At 44.4% G+C, this 21,393-nt stretch overlaps 1 protein-coding gene and 1 long non-coding RNA gene across 4 annotated transcripts in view; one reads left to right on the top strand and one right to left on the bottom strand.

Moving 5' to 3' along the window:
- Positions 1-7,055, bottom strand: part of LOC119174084 (uncharacterized) — an 81,860-nt gene extending 74,805 nt beyond the window's left edge. For 2 of the 3 annotated variants that reach the window (XM_037424879.2, XM_037424880.2), the window contains exon 1: positions 5,872-6,029. In XM_037424879.2, coding sequence (XP_037280776.2) covers positions 5,872-5,894 — 23 coding nt within the window. In that variant the 5' untranslated portion in view covers positions 5,895-6,029. Of the gene's footprint in view, positions 1-5,871; positions 6,030-6,928 lie in introns of those variants that run through there. The other variant, XM_037424878.2, reaches the window with a different exon arrangement.
- Positions 6,318-12,118, top strand: LOC142818042 (uncharacterized). Its single transcript, XR_012895498.1, has 2 exons — positions 6,318-6,453; positions 8,557-12,118. It is a non-coding gene; the product is annotated as an uncharacterized LOC142818042 (long non-coding RNA).
- Positions 12,119-21,393: the final 9,275 nt, after the last annotated feature.

The following is a 21,393-nucleotide window of genomic DNA, read 5'->3' as shown; positions in this document are numbered from 1 at the left end:
CGTTCACTCGCCCCATGCTCGGACCGTAGCTCATTCATCGTCCTTTTTTGTGCTGACGCCCAAAGACTGCAATGTTCTCCCTGCCGAGGTTTGAAGACGAGGTTTCCTGGAAGAGAAACTTCGGGGACAGCGGATCGACAACAGCGCTGGACTGTGAGTAAGTCCTTCCTATGAAAGAAACATTCAATTTTGATCCAAGAACTTTGTACTGAATCAGTGGTTGTTCGATGCGTGTGATTGCATTGTAGCGCGTATTGTTGTTTGTGCCTGTTGTTTCGAGTGTATCTGATTGTACTTCGTAGTCCGTTGTTAATATTGGTGAAATAATCTACTGAACTATTGCCGAGTGTGCATATTTGTGTATCGTTTGATCTGCCATATTTCAGAATATCATTTTGTTTTGTTCATCAACTCTCAGCTCTGACTCGTTCTTTGGACCACAGCCGGCATCTACTGGCGTGCCAAATAGGACCACTTCTAAATTGTCCGTGCTTTCGTGGTGAACATCGGGGGGCTGGTACTTCAGTCCTTGGAATTAGCCCGGCAATCGCCTCCCTAATTAACGGGGCCTGTGACACTTTGCCTGTTTTGAATGTGCCGCCTAGTATGATGTCTCAACTAGAGCGGGACCATCGCATTGCTCTCAGACTCATACATGGTTTACCTCACTAGTCGCAGTCTCATCCTCTGCTCCCCGAAGCGCACCAGTTGCCCCTGAACACGCTGGCTGACCAGGGAGCGCTGCACCATACCGAGCGCATATACACAGCACCAGATGGTAAAGCTCTTATTAATCGCCTCACTCAGCGCCCGAGCTCTCGCATGGGCAAAATGGAGGCATTGTTTGCCACGATTGCTCGCAGTTCAGAAGATTCTACTTATTTCACAACTCCGAAAGAGCGCAACAATGACATGTTCCCCATTTATCTTTCTATTCCTGGAATACTCAAAACGTCTGCCCAGCCTGTTTTCCGCCATTTAAATTGGCCAAGTCACACCTATTAAAAAAATTCACGACTATCTTCAAGTTTTTACAGACTCATCTGTATGCAATTGCGGCCAAAGTGGCATTGTAGCTTTCTTTTGGCGTTCCACTAACGTCCGACGGGTGTTTCGTATATCTCATCTATCCTCATGAACAATTTCGGAACTTGCAGCAATTGATGTTGCTCTGAAATATGTACATGAACTACGAGCATGAAATATGCATTGAAGGTTATCAAAATTACAGACTCTCGTGCTGCCCATGGCCGATTGTCTCCGATGGACCAATTATTTATACAGCACCGTTAAATTTGCCCCAAAACTTATTACTCGTGAGGTGTCTCCCATTTGCCAGTGGATACCTTTGCATGTTGGTATTTCTTGGAATGAAGAGGCTGGTCATCTTGCTCTGACTTGTGCCCACAACGAGTACCATCAGGAAACTCCGTGCCGATTTGAGAACGCTTGTCTCATAAACTGTTGGCATCTTATAAAGCAGCACCCCAATCAGCGTGTCGAAAGCCCAGTTCCCTCCTCGTACTCGTGGACCAACTCGTTGTGACAGAGCCCTATTGTATAAGCTAAGGGGTGGTTCTGTATCAGCGCGCGCACGATTGTATCGTCAAGGACGTGTGGACATTTCGTCAGGTTCGTCTTGTGGCTCCTGTGAGACACTCTAACACCTATTTTTTAGAGTGGCCTGCATTTGATGCGTTGCGAGCACTGCTCCCGAAGAAATATTGACTTAATTGGTGCACGACCCTTGACGATTGCCTGCTCCCAGAAGGATGTGCTTCTAGGCGTGACCGGGGCCCATCAAGCCTTGCTAACTTTCTTTAAAAAAACGAATAGGCCTCGCGTTTATGTATACATCTTTCCATGGTACTATTTATTTGTCTTCACGTCTTTCTTTTTGTTCTGCTTGCTTTTTTTCTCTTTTCTCTCGTTTTTTCTGGTGTTTTCCTTTTCCGTATGTCTCCCCTCCGCGAAGGAGCAGGCAGGCAATGTGCCTCTATAGGTGGCAGCTGTCAGCATGTTTCCTCAATATTTCTTCCGTGTCTTCACGCTTTCTGTGTATGCAAATCAAATGAATAAATGAATACGATATGAGATGAAAGTACGTGTAAATTATAATAAAGCAGAGCTTATTGTTGCGTGAACTACCATCTCTCGAAGTATATTAAGTACATTCTTGCCTAGTAGCTGTAGGTGTCTTTATTTTTACAGTTTTCATTCATAACTTCAGGAAACCTGTGTTAGTAATTGCCACCGTAACATGCATGCCTCAGCTGTGTACTTTGCTAAGGTAGATTTGACAAAGCAACCAGACTCGCGCATTGAGGCAGAGCTTCGGTACCCAATCAGTAATTATCGGGAGGTGAGGTTGATAATGAAGTGAGTTGCAGCTGGCAACCCAACTCACCACAGATCAGTTTTATCTACGTTTATCGACGGCCGACGCTCTGTTCGCCGCTATCAGTGTACAGCCTGTAGTTGCTATAGTATGAGTTTTTTTTTTTCAAGCACAGTTTGATCGGTATGTGGGGTTTAACATCCTAAAGCACCGTATGATTATGAGAGACGCCTTAGTGGAGGGCTCCGGAAATTTCGACCGCCTGGGGTTCTTTAACGTACACCCAAATCTTAGCATATGGGCCTACAGCATTTCCGCCTCCATCGGAAATGCAGCCGCCGCAGCCGGGATTTCATCCCGTGACCTGCGGTCAGCAGCCGTGTACCTTAGCCACTAGACCACCACGGCGGGGCTTCCAAGCATAGGTTCACCTAAATAAAGAGCCTCGCTTTGAACCCACTGACAGCACCTGCCTTCATCAACGTCAAGATCACGTGACAATATCTAGTTTTCTACAGTAAATTCGTGTGGTGCTCGGTTGTTCTCGTGAACTTGTACTTACATGTCAGCTGTATTAATTTAACGACGGGACATCCAGTGCATTAAAAAGGGTTTCTTATCACCTGAAATAGTGTTTACAGTCTTCAGCGTCATTGTACGCGTCATGTATAACATGTAACGTTTAACACTCACGTCCAACGCGACCCTAAAAATATAAAAAGTAAAATCTCATACCTAAGCAAATTGTTTTCTTAGTGTCGGAATGTCGTGACCACCACGTGCGTAAGAAAAGGAGGTTCGCGAAGTTTTTAGTAAAGTTAAGCCAGGTCCCCAGTTTTAAATTTTAGCCGATTGAATGTTTTCATATCACTACAGTGAACACGCACAAAGACACAAGAAAAATGGACAGGACAGTACTATGGTGTTCATGTGCGTGTTCGTTAGTAATAGGGAAGAATTCAGCCAAGCCCAGTTAAATGCCGTCACGAGTTGCTTGCCGATTGCATTGTCAAGTAAGTGATCAAAGTAATATAATTTCAACATAACATTATTTCATTTTATTATAGCATGATATCGTTATTTGTATTTTGGTAAGGTCAACAATGTTGTTAAGCTATCAGTTGGTCGTTTATCAGGATAACAGTTAAATGAACAAAGGTGATATTGTGTAACGTGAATTTGCACACGATGCGAATGCTGTCATGCTAAAACGTGCTGCAAGCATCGATCCATAGGTTCAGACTGGGACGGTTGTTGCATCAAATTATGGGCAGTTATAAATAAATTTGGGCTTGAAAATAAAACGTAATAAGCAATGACACCACGACAGGACTAATATCAAAGTAAGGTTTATTCTCAGGGAAGCACATTTATTTACTGGTCGATAAGACACCATTAACACCAAAGACAAATGGTTCGACAAAAATCTAAAAGTTCAGACTTATATTTAATGGACCCTTACATTAAACTAAGCATCCCATCAGAGTTAACGAGAAAATAAAAGATTTGAAACATTAGTCCACCACCTACAGCTTTGTACAGCATTTACGCGACACTTCCTACACCGGATAAAACGTGTGCCTAGTACATAAAGTGCTCATGTGGCCCTTCTGACGAAAATGCACGTCATCTGCTTCTGAAGTGGCCGAAGTATAAAACACAAAGAAAAGTAGTACGAGGAAGTTGGCCACTTTTAGATAGGAGGCCCTTCACAGTGACGAAAATACTAGGTCCATGGCCAACTGCAGGTCTTCAGAAAAGAGCCCTTGTTGCCTTCAAGAAGTTTGTTGAAGAATCAAATATTTTATGGAAATATTGACCTACCGTATGCGATGTCGTCTTCATGCAAAAGGAAATATGTAGTAATTAGGTAGTGTGTTTCATATACGTAATCGTCTGTCTCAGAGTGAGCTGACCTTGTATGGGGAAATTGTGTACATATGTATCTATTAGGCGAATGTGAACTGTAATGCGAGGTGACCTTATCTTGTGTGTAGAACATATGAACTTATTAGCTGTATATGAACTGACCTGTGAAGTTTGGCTATTGCGTATGCTTTCACATCGTATATTGTACAGTCTAGCATTTCGTGCCCCTATTGTTGATCGTACAGCATATCTTGTCTACTAAGAGAAAATGAGTAGCCGGTGCCACCATAATGGCACCAACCTCTTATATTTCATCACTTTCATAAAAAAAACAAATTATTTAGTCGCTCAAGCGCACCCTGAAGACCTTAAAATAAACTGGTAAGTTGCGACGCTGGTAATACTACGAAACAAAAAGAAATACTAAACACGCTGAAAGCGTAAGGCTATATACTCAGAATCGGTGTCCTGTCATAAGGGCACTGTCATATAGTCATATATAAGCGGCGAGAAATTATTTATTGAGATATGCTATTTGACTCGTGTGAATGTTCACCTAAGGCTGACTGACCGGCGTGTGACAGTTTCTTTTAATGTAGAAAGCCTCTACAACTACAGTAATAACCCCTTGTGGCCGAAGAACACCGTTGTGTTTAGCAAACATCTTTGCATCTACATCGTTTACAGTGTGTGGCAACATGCAGAATCCTTTAGCGAGTTCTCCAAGCTTGATTGCAATTTTAGTGCATGAAGGGGATTTTCTTCAGGCTAATAAGTTAACTGAACAGTGCTGGGTTTGCAAGGGAGGTTGAGGTCTGTTAAATCACATCTGCAGACATACAGACCTCTATAAGCCATTTCGGCCTGGATGGATCCTCAGCACCGCCACTATGTATGCCCACGTCGAAAAGTTCTCTGGTATACTTCCCTTCAACTCGGAAAAAACAAAACCCGACACTTGGGTGTCGGTCTTTCATTCCACCCTTGAGATGTACAGTACATCAACTGAGGTTAGTTCAGCCGACGCTATAGAGTATATTTAGGACCTGTCGGGAGATGGCCTCAATTCATTTTTAAGCTATTTTCAGAATCACCGCGTTCTTTTGTGGCCAAGTCAGAGATGTTCTGCGCATGGGCATAAAGTATAAGCTTGATCTGCAACGCTGCCACCACAATGTAACACCGGCCTGGGAAGAGTTGCCTGACGTAAATTTTCTGAATAGTTACCCAGTTTATTATTGCGATGAAACTTCATTGTAGAAAAGCTGCAGCCATTGGGCATGTTCTGAAATCGACTGTACTGCATTTATAATATCGATTGCTGCCATGTTTAGTTTATTTGGGCGCTTATTCTGGATTGCCGCGTTGATATGCGCGCTTGGCACTTTGTTTCAAAAGGCATGACCTATCGTCGTACGAAGGTTGTTAGTTATGCGCTTGGCGTGGCGCTATATTGATGTGCGTTAATGTCACAAAAGTAAGGAGCTCTCTTCAGTTATTGCGACGCTCAGCCAGCAGTCGACGCTCATTGGAGCACTTCATGCGAGACGCTGAGTGAAGACGCCCTTCCTGATGATGCAACGGTCGTTTGAACCGACACAGTGCTCGCAATCGGTATCTAGAAGATTCAAGGAGTGCAGACGAGAAGAAAAAAAAAAGCTCACCGTTTGTGGTGACTGAGGAACATTTTTACGACCGCCTTTCAAGGTACGAATCCATATTCCTTGACTTCACCTCACGGCTGACTTGTGCCGGTGTGTTTCGCAAAGGGTGGGAAAGATAGCGCGCGTTGGGCGCTATCTAACCTCGCCCTTGGCAACGTTGTCTGCCGCTGATAACGAGCGTTACACTCTCTTCCAACGCACTGTGAGCATCTGGGTGTTTCAACGTGGCAGCGTCCTCTTCTCCACTGTTTGCAGTGCAGATTCAGTGCTTCTTGTGCACTGTCGGTGCAAAACGTACGCCTCGGGCGCTGGTAGACAAACGATCACGTCACGCTCAACGCAGAAGTGCTGAAACGAGAGAAACGGTGCAGCAACCTGGCACATTTGGGTGCCGTTAACCGGATGCAATGTCTGCGGGCCAGCTCCGTACACGTGCAGACGACAAGGACGAGCAGACGACAGCGCATTCCACAAGAGAAACGAGACCGCCATTGTTCGTTCGTCAAGTGACACTCTTCCTGTCGTCTTTTTTTCGTGCAGCGGCATCGGAAGGAAGCGCCTGTCTTGGTCGGCCTTGAGCCCGTAAGTGGGACCTCGCCAAAACGGGCACGTTCGCTATGCTTCAGTGCTGACAACGCAATCTTCTTTCGTGCCGCTAATAAATTTACACTGAATGATATATGCACTGCACACCTCTGTTAATACGCGGAGAGGTTCGCAAGTCGAACTTTCGAATAAACTATTAGAAAATACTGCGCTTTTTACGGGCCCCAACTATCGTGACTATATATGAGGCACGCGGAGTGTCGCAATAAAAGTACACAACTCACTGACGAAGAAAATATATTCTTCATCGTCAGTGTTTCGTGTCCTTCCATTCCGACGTCTCGTAATCACGAACCCATTCCGATTCGCGCAGTGATCAGTGCTACGTGCTCGGTTCTCTATCATCCGGCCGGGAATCGAACCCACACCCTCGAGCCTAGCGGCGCGAAGCTACGCCGGTGGGCCAAGAAATCGTCCTCACTGTGCAGCCAAGACAAAGATTGAGACCTGCCAGCTCATTTCCAGGAGACTGTGAAAGCTGTCCGCTATAGTCCACATGACAGAGGTTTGCTTCAAGCAGAAATTGTTCCCACTGTGTAGACATTCACCTTTCTTGCGCAGTCGGGATGCAGTTAAAGGGGAAAAAAATTGGCTGCGTAGCGCACGTGCTCCTCTGCGTACGATGACGAACGTCTTCTGTCTGTGCTGCGTAAGAAATGGCGTTATCTGACAGTAATGTGAAGATAAGAAAGTTTTTTTTTTAACACAGAGTTACTGGTAGTATCCAGAACTAACCAACAAAATAATGCCAGTGCAAGTATGGGGTAGTTATTGTAAGTAATTGTGATGTATTCGTGCAGAAAGAAAAGTGCACGAAAAGATAACTTGCCACCAGTAGGATCGAAACCTGAGACCTTCCACTAAAGCGTCTGATTAACGCGTCCGAGAGCCACTGGTAGGTGGTAGCACCAAGTAGGTTTAGCAAAGCGTAAGAAACAACCGCTTAGTTTTTTTTTTTCTTAGCATCGCATTATCAGCGCAGTTTAATAAGCACTGAAGTCTTTATAATGACGTAGCAATGCATTTTCTAAACAAAGAAACACACTAACAACACTTTCGCACTGATGTTGCGCCTAAAATATGGGTAATATTTGCTTTTTGATTGACAAATTCACAAGTATTAATGGAGCCACAAGATCAATGTGGGTGGGCGTTGAGCAAGGGGCTGAATCGTGAGAAAGATGAACAACAAAAATACAGGCAAACGGTTATCTCTGTGGTTGTCATTGGCCCAAAGACTTCTGCGCGGGGGGCGGTGTATAGTCTGAAAAGCATAGACAGTCTCGAACGGGTGGAAACTCGTTTATTACTACTGGGAGGTGGTAGCCGAACTTCCGTAGAAAACTAGTGATGACTCCCTTGCATGGAAGAAGGAATGCTCCATGCTAGTTTGTAACAAGCGGGGGAAGAGGGAAAGCAGCCAACCGGACGGCTGCAGGTACGGTGCACGAGCTCGCTCGGTCAAAAGGTTCGCTCGGGAGTCGGGACAGAACATATCCTCCCTAAAACTGCTGCTTGGGCGAATTGGTTCATGATTAGTATATAATCACCAGCGCAAAAAAAAAAAAGATTACACATTTAGGGAGGACACACACAGCGCTGCACTCACAACTCATTTATTATTCCAAATAAGGAAAGAAGATACTTGCTGCACATCCAATTTAAACAGTTTTAATCCGTGCTTCACGCTGTTCTCATTTCTATTTTGTTTCTTAACGTTTTAGATCTTTTTTTTATCTTTTGCGTGTTTGCTGCCTGGAATTCTCTGGTTTTAACGTGTTTGTCCCTGTTGGTTTTAGGATCAATTATATTTTTTAACTTTTTCCATAATAGGGGCGCACTTTGTGGCGTAAGAATTTTAGACTGCGCAGTTAACTTCGGTTGCTTGTAGTTTTGGCAAGCATTTTCACGTAATTTTCATCGCTGCTTTTCTTCAAGTTATCTTTCTGTAGTTTTGACACATACCTACAAAAAGGTCCCCATTCATCAATTGTGAGTTCAGTGCTGCGTGTGTACTTCCTAGATGTTCCGTCTTTTTTTTTTGCGCTGATAGTGTATTTTATTTTCCTCCCTCCTTAGATTGTTGCTTGAAAGTGGTCTGGGAGTCGCCGTGGGTGCGTGGACGCTAGGTGAAGCCTCCGCTTGCTGGGCGTTCCGGGCCGGCCGGCGGCGGCACCGATTCATCTGCTCCGAGATGCCAAGTTAGGTGGGACGACGCTACGAGGTGCCTTCTTGATAGGAAGCAACCCTTGGCAAATTACCAGAACGACGTAGCTGATTAAGATGGCGGCGAGTGGCCTTTCCGCTTATGTCGACGAGCCATGACCGCAAAGATAATATGCCTTTTAGTTCCGTCGCTTCAATCCAGCCGGGTTTTAAATGCGAAGCATTTCTTAGAGAATTTCGATGACTTTCAGCGTATCTATCTATCTATCTATCTATCTATCTATCTATTTATCTATCTATCTATCTATCTATCTATCTATCTGTCTATCTATCTATCTAGCCGCTTAAGTTTCGATGATCTCGTGGTCACCCCCTTAACATAGCGTGAACCAAGATTAGCGTGAACAAGAAACATAGCGTGAACCAAGAAACGTTGGTTTGGCAAATATGACGCGCTGGTCAAGACATGAATAACGTCACAATCCCTTCGCGTACGTCGTCAAACACTTCCCGCCAGACAGTGGCACATACCCACGGGAAGGTATGCGCCGTTGGTATGCGCCACAGGTTATTGACACTTAGTATCTACCCAGGAACGACGAGACCACTTATGGGCAATTTTAGAGTGCGAGCGTTAAGAAATACCCGACATCGGTAGCGTCGACCCGACGAATGGAAATAATAAATGTCAGGGTCCCAGTTGGAATAGAACCCAAGCATTCTGCGTGGCAATGAAACATTTTACCACAGAGCTACGCCAGGTCTCGGATCTAATTTTATTGCGAGATCAATTATATGGACACTTTCGGCTGTATTTTGCCGCCGGCGTCACCGTCACTTGCCGTATATGTGTACGTATCCATTGAGAAGAATAGACAAGACAAAGACGGCATTCTTCCTTTAGGCCGGCTGTTCTAATCTGAGCCTCTTCTTCCTCTGCCTCTCCCAGCTAGCTCCTCGAGCGCTAGAGCCGCGTGCGCAGCTGACTGCAATGTTTCTGGTGGGCGGACTTGGTGGCATCGTCGTGGTTGGCCGCAACCCCTGGGCAACGTAGATAGGAGATCTAAGTGAAGATCTAAGTATCCGGTAGGCAGCACCGACTGTTCTAGAGTGGCCGGACTCGGCCACGCTGTAATTCCAGTTGTAAGTTTGTCCAAGTTGGTTCCGGAGGCCGACACTGGCTTTGTCGCCTGGGTCGTTTGCCGTGTTTAGAGACTGGGCCTTCGTTGGTAACTTTGTCCATGACGACTCCGGGAGACGACATTGACTGTGTCTTGGTAGTGTACGACCTCGGCTGCGCTGCGACTTTTCAGAGAAAGCAGTTCCATTTTCCTCGGGTGGACGGAGCAGGCTTTCTCGGCGTATTTGGATTTCTTTGACGTGATGCGGCTTGGCAAGAAATGTTCTCGGACAAGGTTCAGGCGACTGGCTGCTACTGTTTCGGCATCGTCGCCGTTTTTTTCCCCCAAGTGCTGGTCTTTCTTAATGGAAGCGGACGAAATGGTAGATCCGCCAACGGTACATGATGCACCAGACGCGGTCGTCTGTGCGTCTTGCAGTGGGTAGTGTGTAATTTGGCTTTCCTAGTTGGTGACTGCGTCAACGAGCCAAGCTCCCTCGCTTAGCGAAACCGCGCTTCGTGGAACTGGGACGGCCCCATCGGCAGCCGTTGCAAGAGTACGAGACTTGCACTGTGCAGACAGGTCTTTGCTGAAAACGACAGAACACGTGTCAGAGACCTAGTTGCCTTCTCGAGACGTGTCTTTTCGCAACGTGGAAATGCCCTCACGTTCAGTTAGCGAATAATTTAAAGCGTGCAGATCGGCTTCCGTCTGGTAACGGATGAGCATGGTGAAATCCACGGGCACGTGCGTTTTATGACGTGTTAGAACGTCCAGTAACATGGAGGCTGGTGCCTCAGCGTCTACCGGATGGCCTGACGACTCTAAATCCACTGGATGACATTCGTTGGGGCCTGTCACAGGGCGTTTCGCAAAGCATGCCGTGAGGGACCCACCAGACACAGGTGCACCATCGGACCTCTGCAGTTGAAATGTCTGTGGAAAGCACAGTTACCCTTCCGTGATGGTGCCCTAGACCTTAATCACGAATGGAGGGCGGGGTGGTAGTCGCCCGAGTTGAATCCTTCGTATTGGCAGTAATACGGAATTATAGGCTATTTGGTTTGATATTGGGCTTCCCCTGGGCTCCATCCTCGGGGGAAGTCGAGTTGCACAGGCAAGAAGCGCAGGAAATCAGACCGAAAGCAGCTATAAGCTTGGGGCCCCACTTTGCCCATTACTGCTGCTTCAAGCCTTCATACCGGCGCTACGTCGCTGCACCTTCCCAAAGATGGTCTACAGCCACGGACCATTTTTGAGGCTCCGTCCAGGCCTCGTGCATTGCTGTCGCGTTGATGGTCGCCACCCAGCCGTCAGTGTCTTTCTCAAAGCCGTGGAACTCCGATATTTGGGCGACGACTTGCGCCGATAAAACGGCAGGTGACAGCGGAGAAAGCGCAAATGCGAAGCCACCCAGCTGGTCCGAGAGCTACATGAGGGCATCCCGGAGCTCTTTGCGTTGCTCGGATGGGCTGACCTCCAGGTCATGTGAGGATGCTGTATCTAGCATGGCATCGGCTATTAAGACGATCAAGACCAGGGACTGATGATGATGATGATGATGATGATGATGATGATGATGATGATGATGATGATGATGATGATGATGATGATGATGATGATGATGATGAGCCTTCAGCTTTGCTGGCACTCGCCCACAAAGGGGGATCGGCCAAGAAACGGGTGGCAGGATCATCAAGTATGCTAAGTCAGGCATTCAGGTAGTCTCGTAGCCGTAAATAATAATAACAATAGACTAACAAGGTAATCTTTTTGTTGCCATTATGTACGCACACACGGCAGAGTAAACCTCCCTGTGGCTATAACCTAATGTAATCCCTCCGAAGGATAAAATTACTTCCACGTTTATTTTTAAACCTAGCTTCTCAATTGGTTCGACCAGGTATCTTTTCCTTTGATAGAAATATCGTTGACAGGATAAAAAAAATGATCTGTTGATTCTGATTCCTTGCAAAAGAGACATAACGGAGATGCTGTTAGTCCAGCTTTATGCAGGTAGTAATTCAGGTGCGGAATTCTGCATCGTAATCTCGTGATTGTAATTTCTAACTGCTGAGATACACACCACTGTTTGTTCCAGCAAAATCTTAGGTGTACGACGTCTCTGACTTTATCCAGAGATAATTTTTCTATTTTTTGTGCAAACAAGCATTTCTATATCTGAGTGCTGTTACATAGGTGAAATCAGGTAAAATAGGTAAGAGTGGTCCGCTTGAAAATGCTTTGGCTAACGAGTCTGCCATCTCATCTGGATAAATCCCGCAGTGGCCAGGTACCCATAGCAAGTGAAATTTTTCCAGGTTTGCTGGTAATAAACTGCTAATCATACTCAATATTGTCAAAGTTTTTGCTGTAGATAGTGGAGTGCATACTGAGAGAAAATTGGTAAGTATGACCGCTTCTGATTCGCTTGCAGGAAATTTACGAAGTGCTAGAATTATAGCAAATAATTAAGCGATGAATATAGGCGTGTAATCTGGTAATCGAACTGAAAAATATTAGTCGAGAGAAGTACAGAAGATGCGTACTCCAGCCTTTTCGTTCAATACGGATGCATCCATCGCAATAATGTTGTTTATGGACAGATGAGTCAAGTAATCTTGTAACCGATTATTTAAATATCGAAGGGGCAGTTCGCACTAGAGAGAAAAATATCATCACATTTAGTTTCAAGTTTTGAATTAGGCATCTTCGTTATGGCAATCTGATAAATATTTACATTGAGAGGCTCTAGCAGCGCTTGGACGAACCTAATCTGAGGGGAGTGTATATAGTCTAGACCATTGTGTTCCGAAGAATGCGGTTGGTTCTTGAATAAAAACGTAAGACGCTTGTCTCAGAGGCGAATCGTATATTTTTAAGAAAGTTTGAACTGTAAGTATTCTAAACCTAGTTAACAAAGGTGGAAGACGCGCTTCTACATATAAAACATTATTTGCCACAAATTTGGGGAGTCCAAGACATAAGCGCAAAACTTCTCTTTATAATAATAACTGTCTCATCTTGTAAGCCGCGCTGCCTGAAAATAATACGCACCCGAATTTCATAATAGGCTGCACATACATTTTGTAAACCTTTATCAATGAACTCCTTCGCAATCCTATTTTTCTGTTTCGCAATTGCGTAACCATCCCAAGGCACGTGATACTTTACAGCCAACCTCGTCTATATGGCTTTTCCAATTTAGCGTCCTATTATATACGATGCCTAGGTATTTTAGGAAATCGACCTGGGGAATGAGCTCGGTACGATACATCAGGGAAATATTGACACGATCCTTAAAAGAGAATGGCAGAAGCGCACTTTTTTTGACGTTCAATGACATATGGATATTGTCAAGCCATCCTTCTAGCATGTTCATGTAATTTTGTAATGCCTGATACAATCGGTGCAGATCACTGTTTGTTGCAAAGAAAGCAATATCATCTGCATACACGTAAATTTTGATATCCTGATGAGTTGGAATGGAACTTAGTAAAACGTTGAATAACACAGGGGATAATACTGAGCCCTGAGGTACACCTTTTGTTTGCTTATATCTTTTAGAAGAGCATCCGTCCAAGAAGCAATAAAATTCTCGGTCTTTCATAAACTCTGTAATCCATGCTGTTATATATTTTGGAAAGCGATAGTCTTGCATCTGCTGGATTAGGATAGGATATTCCACTTTGTCGTACGCTTTAGCTAAGTCTAGAGTGACTAGTGCACAGTATTCGCGGGGATGCCGAGCCAGCTGTATGCGACTTTTCAAATCCACATGTACACACCAAATGGAGTATCCCGATCTAAAGTCAATTTGTCTGGGGTTTCATATTTTATGTTCGTTGATATAGTTCATTATACGCGCATTCAAGACTCTCTCTACAAGCTTGACCAGGTTAGACGTCAATGAAATAGGTCTTATGTTGTCCAGAGTAAGCTCCATTCCCTGTTTTTTAAGTATCGAAATTATTTTGGAGAGCGTCCACTGTGCCGGAATCCAAGAATTTTTCTGTGAATAATTAACTCTATTACGGATTTCATGTGGAGATATTTCGTATAGCACTTTAATCATTGTAGAGGTCACCCCATCAGGTCCAGGAGCAGCGGGCGGTAAGCTCTTCATCACATTCGCCAATTCAGCTAAAGATACCTCCTGGAAATGACAATCCACCCTTAATTTTACCATGGACTTAAGCGTAATTGTCGTAAACCTGGTTTGCAAGCCTTTAGCAATATTTTCCAAGAAATCAGAGAGTTCGCGAGGGGACATAATGGTGGAATGAATGCTTTCTGCCTGTGGAATCATTTTTATCGCACGCAAAAACCTGAAAAGCACTTTCTTATTCTTAGTTTTAGGTAATTAAATTTATTCATATCATAGTCTTCTTTTGCTTTGCGCACTATACGCTTAAAATCAGCGGCCATGAATTTAAAATCACTCCAATTTTTTAGGCATTGATTATTTACAGCTTTTTCCAAGCCGCTTTTCGCTTTCTATACCCCCTGACACATTCTAGATTCCACCACGGGCTAAAAGATCCCGCTGTGTTCGAGTCGACAGTAAACGTTGAATTTTTTAATGATCGTTTCAATACCACACACAGACTCATAGCCCTAAGATCTTCCTGCATTTTCTCGCGAAAAATTAACGTAGATTTTAAATCTTTTTGCAATTTAGCATATTTTACGAATGAGCCAACTTTCCCTGCCAAACTAAACCTCGGGAACTTAATTTCAAAACTAATGGGAAGGTGGTCACTGTTTGTAGCACAATCTAATATATTCCACGAGGAAATGCTTAAAGTAGAACTGGAAAATGTTAAATCAATAGTCGATTTAGAGCTACCTCTTACAAATGTAGCAACGTGTGAGTTCAAGCAGGAAAAGTTATTATCAAGCATCCATTCCCACAAACGTCTTCCACATACATGAGATCTGAAGCCCAAGACACATGGTGTGAATTGAAATCACCACACAGTACTATTTCTTTTCTGCATGAAGCTAACATAATATCGAGGCATCTCGTGTCCTGAACTCCTGCAGGAATGTATACATTTGCAAAAGAGAAAGGCGAGCAGTCTGGTAGTGTTATGTCTAACACCAGAATTTCGTAATTCGTATCCATACACTGATACGGTATCTTGGCTCTGTGATTAAATTTTGTTGATATTAAGAAAGCCAGACCGCCCCTCTACTCGGGCGATCCAGTTGGATTAATCGATAGTGTTTCATGTAAAAATTTTTACCGTTAGCAAGCCAGGTTTCCTGAATGGCAATTATGTCGGGAGAAATTTGCGAAGAAATATATTGTAAATCTGTAGTTGCCGACCAAATAGACCGGCAATTACACTGCAGAATTTTTAGGGAACCTATTTTGATGATATACCAGCAGAAGAAACTGCCTGATCCAGAATATCTTTTTTCATGAAATCATTTTTTGAAAGGTTCTCTAAGAAGTCTTTCTTTGACAGGTATTTCTTGAATTTTGGGTTCTGAAAAGACTTTTTAGAGGGGGGGGGGAAATCTGTTACGTTTCAAAGTCTTTTGAGATTCTGTGTCCATATCTGTAAAGTCTCCTGAATCATCTGTCATAGGTTCTCACTTAGCCTGAACTCTATTTTTAGAAGGACCTGCTTTCGGAGAGATTGATCTATGATTAACTGTCAGATTTTCCTCCTCTGTACCCCTTGACATCAACAGAGCCTGCGAGTCCCGATTTTGCACAGGAACTGTACCAATGATTTGTGTCAGCTGTTGTGTTAACATATCAGCCAAGCCTTCAAAAAGAGTAGCTGCCAGACGCTGCATTGCCTTTTCAGTAGACTTTTCAATAGCCTCAGTAATCGACTTTGCGAGCGATGCATCCATTGCCGCTGTGTGCCGGGATGTTATGCCTGCGTAACCTTTCGATCTTTCATGCATTTATGCTACCGCTTCCCTCCTGGAGCAACGCCTGCGTTCTATGATTTCTAAAACACCCATTTCTCTTTCTTTTGCGCCATATTCAGCAGAGTCTGCCGGGTGCGCTCCATTACACAAGCAGCACTTCTGGTCATTATATTTGCAATCGCAGCTGTCGTGAATCTCTCCGCACAGACGACATCTAGCCTGGGATCTGCATCATTTCATGCTGTGGCCGAATCGCCAACATTTTGAGCACTGCAAAGGTTTCGGGGAAAGTGGCTCTACTTTGTAGATTAGTGGCCAAGCCTTAATTTCTGTTGGCCTGACTCTTCCTGCAAAAGTTACTATTACTGATTCAGTGGGCGATTTTGTTTTATCAGTCGTTCGGTTGCATCAATAGACTGAAACTGCCCCAGCTACAGCAAATAAGTCCAGAATTTCTTGAGGTGCCAGACTCGTATTCACCCCACGGGCTATGCCCTTCGTACATGCAAGGTGAGCTGGAACAAACGGGCTCACCGGCTGTGCAGCAAATTCAGAGCAATTCAGAAGCTCTCGGACGCAATCCTGATCGGCAGAGCAGCACAGGATACCCCCTCGGCCAAACTGGCGGACCTCAGTAATATTCTGGAAAAGCGACGAGGCTTTCAGAAGCTCCACTTGTATCACCTTCAGATTCTTCATTGGAATATGGAACCCCCATTAGTAGGAAGCAGAGCCACAGGGACGTAGATATCTCCACTGCGTAGCAAGGTATCAAGCGGCCGATTCTTGACCGGTAACGAGGCCAGCCAAGGGGAGTGCCCTGGACCAGGTGATGAGAAAGACATCAGAATATTGTGGCTCGCCTGACCTCCAAAGGGCTGCAACAACGTTTCAGTTGAGAGAAACTAACAAGGAATACGAGGAATCAAAAGCAAACCAAATCTTAGCTAAAAGGATGCTGCCGCTCGACGTTGAGCCGACCTCCTATGAGCCACGAAGCCACGAAGTGATGGGTGTTTGATGCACGAGATTGCTGCCGGCCGTCTTCTTCACTGGGACTGCTTCGAACGAATACGGTTTATTAGAAGAAGTGCAGTAGCACGCACTCGCTCCAGGCAGCAGTCTTCTTTCCTCTTCTGGCTTTTGATGATATTTTATAGACTCCCGCCCGCCCAAGTTGAAATAGGATAAGCTTGCGCGGGCTATTTGAAACAACCCTCCATAGGGCTTATGTAATTCACCGATCTTCTTAGAAGTTCTTTTTTGCCTGTGCGAAGGAGACAAGCTCTTGTTATTCCGTCTTGCCCAGAGTTGAGTTTTTCAATCCGGCACATTTTCCAAAATGTTCTTGAAACCTTGTCCTCAGCCAACACGATGTCACACTGTAAGAGTGCCTTTGCTTGCCGCGTCCTTGCTTTGACCGTAGCTACTATTTCCTTGATGTATTCTCGATGCCATCTTTTCCACCAAGCTCGCACGAGTTTGCATCTGCTTCGCCATGCGTCTTCAATGTCACCGTTGTACATTCATATTTGTCCGTCTTGAAGCTGTTGCCGTCCGCCTATGATGTCTGCCGGCGTTATTGGCATTGGCTCGTTAGGTTCTCCTTACACGTAAGTCAACGGTCGATTTTTGAGTGCTCCTTCAACTTCTGCTACAATAGTGCGTATTTTCTCTAAGGAAGCTGTACTTTTCGATATTATTTATTTATTTATTTATTTAGTATTCCTAAAAGGCCCCAGTCGGGGTATTACATGAGGGATGGGCATAATTAGCAACATATTAACAATTCAATCATGGTCTTGAATACATGTGGGTCGGAGTGGTGCATGGCGAAGGCAGGCAAGTCGTTCCAGTCCCGGGCGGTTGCAACAAAAAAGGAGCGAAGGTGGGCAGTAGTTTGTGCTGGCGGTGGATAAACGGCTCGGGGATGGTTTGTACGGCTGGATGATCGGTGAGCAGGCAAGATGGCTGGAACGTTGAAAGGAGCGTGATAAAATTTGTGAAAAAGACAGAGCCGAGATATAAGACAACGTGATTCTAGGTTGTTGAGGTGGCCACGAGTTTTAAGTTCGGAAACGCTGGAATGATAAGAGTACACGGAGTAGATGAACCGGGCAGCGCGATTTTGTACAGATTCGAGAAGGTTAGATTACAATGATGAGGGTCCCAAACCGAGCATGCGTACTCCAACTTAGGACAAACAAATGTGGTGTAAGCTAACAACTTCATTGATGAGGGAGCAAGTTTTAAATTCCTACGAAGTAAACCCAGCGTACGATTAGCGGAGGATGCTACGTTGTTAACGTGAGTGGACCAGGCGAGGTTGCTTGAGAATGTTACACCGAGGTATTTATAGGATTCTGCTGTTAAGATTGTAGAGCCCGAAATGGTGTAAGTCGCTTGCTGATAATGTTGCCTACGGTGAAATGATATTAGCGATGTCTTATTTACGTTTAAAGACATTAGCCAGTCGTTACACCAGGATTCAATAAGGTTAAGGTCGTTTTGAAGTATAGCAATATCGGTAGGGTTTTTTATTGGACGGTACACGACGCAATCATCTGCAAACAGGCGAATATTTGATGAAATGTTAGCTGGGTGGTCATTTATATAAATTAAGAAAAGTAGGGGTCCGAGTACTGTGCCCTGTGGGACGCCAGAGATTACGGGAAGATGGTTAGATGAATGGTTGTTAGCGTACACAAGTTGTTGCCGATTAGTCAGAAAACTACGAATCCAGTTGAACGTTGATGTATTAATGTTTAAGCAAGAAAGCTTGAGGAGTAGCCGTTGATGCGGAACTTTGTCAAATGCTTTTTCAAAATCTAAAAAAAGGGCATCGGTGGGTATATTTATGTCAGCGCTAGAACTGATGTCATTGTAGAATGAAGCAAGTTGTGTGTCGCAGGATAATCCTGAGCGAAACCCATGTTGACTATGATGAAAGAAGTTGTGGCGGTTTAAAAACTTGACGGTGTTAGAGTAGATCACATGTTCCATTAGTTTAGAGCAAATGCTAGTGAGCGAGATGGGACGATAGCTGCTAGGCTGGGATGGAGGGCCCTTTTTAGGGACTGGAACAATCTTACCCACTTTCCAGTCTTCCGGCGCCACTCCTGAAGACAGTGATTGCTGAAAAAATATGGCATAATATCACACTGACAATGGGTTGTGTATTTTTTAACATTTTAGCGTTGATGCCATCGGCGCCACAAGAAGATGTAAGCTTTAATGAGTCGATTAATTTAGCAATGCCCTGTTGAGAAAACGTGATGTCCGGCATCATGTCGTAATCATGAGGATGGAATGAAGGTAAGTTGCCGTTAGGTTCGATAGTGAACATGGAAGAGAAAAAATGATTAAGTTGTTCGGCGGCTTCATCGTCGGGGATCGGAAGGTTATGATTATCAAACAGTGCCAGTGGTTGGGAATTTTGAGGGTTGATAACGCTCCAAAATTTCTTCGGGTTATTGGTCAGCATGGCCGGCAAAGTTTGTGAGTAAAAAGAACATTTTTCTTTCATAGCATGCGTGCTGAATGCTTTTTCCGCAGCGTAGTAGTTGTTCCATGCAGAAATGTTATTAGATCGTCTTGCTGATCTAAAAAGTCTTCTCTTTTTATTATTGAGTCGTTTTAGTGTAGCTGTGAACCATGGGGACGTCTTTTTTTCGGTGACGGTAATAGTGGGCACGTATTTTATGAACAGGTCATGGATTTTATTTTTGAGGAGCAACCAATTAGTCTCGACAGAGCGCTGCGAAAAATCGGCTAGCAGGCAAGTAGCGAATTCTGCAAATTCATTGTTTAGGGCGGAATAGTTTCCTTTGTTATACAATGTTATCGTTTATACAATGTTATCGTTTATACAATGTTATACAATGTTATCTTTCGCATCGACGTCCTCAGGCTTATGAGGTGTTCGTAAAATCCTCCCCACCATGGCGCGCACTCGGCTATCGTTTTCCACTGAATTTGTTGGCCACTGCAGTAATCCTTTAAGACCTCGTGTTCAATGGTTTCGAGCATTCTGTTGATTTTCTTTTCAGCTTTTATAAATGTTTTGGCGTTGTCCGAGTAGATTACTGCTGGAATTCCCCGTAGAGCTGTAAATCGTCGGAATGCTTGTAGAAAACTTGATGACAAATCGTGGTAACCTCCAAGTGTACTCCTCTCGTTACCGCGCAGGTGAATATTAGTACATATTGCTTCACAATCTGGTACTTGTCCTTTGCGTAAAGAGGTCTTGTGAAGTCAACCCCGTTAACTTTTAATGGCTCTGTTTCGGTGACTCTGTCTGCCGGGAGTGCAGGTATGTTTTGAGTCGCCGGTCTGGAGTTATGCCTCTTGCAGACGACACATCTGTTCAGAACTCTTTTCACTGCTTGTCTACCCTGCAATATCCAGAACTTAGTTCGAAGTTGCGCTAGCGTCACTTGTTCTCCTCCATGTAATACAATTTTATGCACGTGACGTATTAACAGTTCCGTGAAATTCCCGTCCTTTGGAATTAATAGAACGTGCTTGTTGAATTCTTGGCTGCACTGCAATCGTCCCTTCTGTCTGATGATACCATTGTCATCAAGGTAGACTTTGTGTCCATGAATTGCAAATGGTTCAGTGCTTCAATAGGCCTCACTCTTTGTTTGTCTCAGTGATATTTGGGTCTGTCTTATCCAGTATTTCTCTGCATTTGTTACCTCTTTTCCTGTCAATGGCCCTCTGTGATTTTCCTTTCTCGTGTTATTTATGAATCTGAACACCCATGCTGTCACTCTTATAAGCCGTCCGTATGATGAATACCTTTCAATTTCCAAGATTGGCTCAATTTCAGCTCTTCCCATGTATTGGTGACATTGTGTTTTGTGGTGGTCTTCCACGTCTGTATTTGTGCCAATTATGCTTGCTAAGTTCTTTTCCAGTGATGTTATCCATTCGGGACCGTTCCACCATAACTTTGACGTTATCAATGCCTTTGCTCTTATTCCTCGTGTAAGTAGGTCATCAGGGTTGTCGTCACTTTGAACGAATGACCAGCTTGCTTGAAGTGTTTTTTTTTCCTAATTTTTGCAATTCTGTTGGCAACAAACGAATCCCCTTTGCTTGTTCCCTTGATCCAGTGAAGCACAATCATCGAGTCCGTCCAGCAGTGTATTTTCTGAAATGTTCCGTGGAAGTGACCTTTGATGTAGTCGCATAATCTTGATGCTACCACCGCTGCCATCAGTTCAAGTCGCGCCAATGTCAGCTCTTTAATTGGAGCTACGCGGCTTTTTGCTGTTACCAGCCTTGATTCTTTGCTTCCATAGCGATATACTGCTATCAAGTATGCTGCCACTCCGTATGCTAATGGGCTCGCGTCGGCAAATACATGCAGCTTGTATGCTGCTTGTACTGGTTGATTCTTGCTTGCGTAGCATCGGGTGATTTCTAGAACTCGAAATTCCTCCGCTTCAGATATAAAGTTCTTCCATTTGTCGCATTCATCTTTAGGGAGCTGGGCGTCCCACGTGACGTTCGTTTTGCACAGTCTCTGCAGTCCTATTTTCGCGCGTACTGTGAACGGCGACAACAAACCGAGCGTGTCAAATATATTCGCTGTGGCTCGTAACACGGCCCTTTTTGTCAAGCACGTTGTATTTGTTAACAAATCCCACTTTTCCACAGGGAAGCAAATGATGTCCTTTGAGTGTTTCCATATCAAGCCCAGAAGCATTGTAAATCCTCTAGATTGAAT

The sequence above is a fragment of the Rhipicephalus microplus genome, chromosome 5, assembly GCF_043290135.1.
Source record: "Rhipicephalus microplus isolate Deutch F79 chromosome 5, USDA_Rmic, whole genome shotgun sequence".
In the NCBI taxonomy this organism is placed as follows: Eukaryota; Metazoa; Arthropoda; class Arachnida; order Ixodida; family Ixodidae; genus Rhipicephalus; species Rhipicephalus microplus.
Note: the sequence above shows the minus strand (reverse complement) of the source record. Positions and strands in the feature narration are given on the sequence as shown.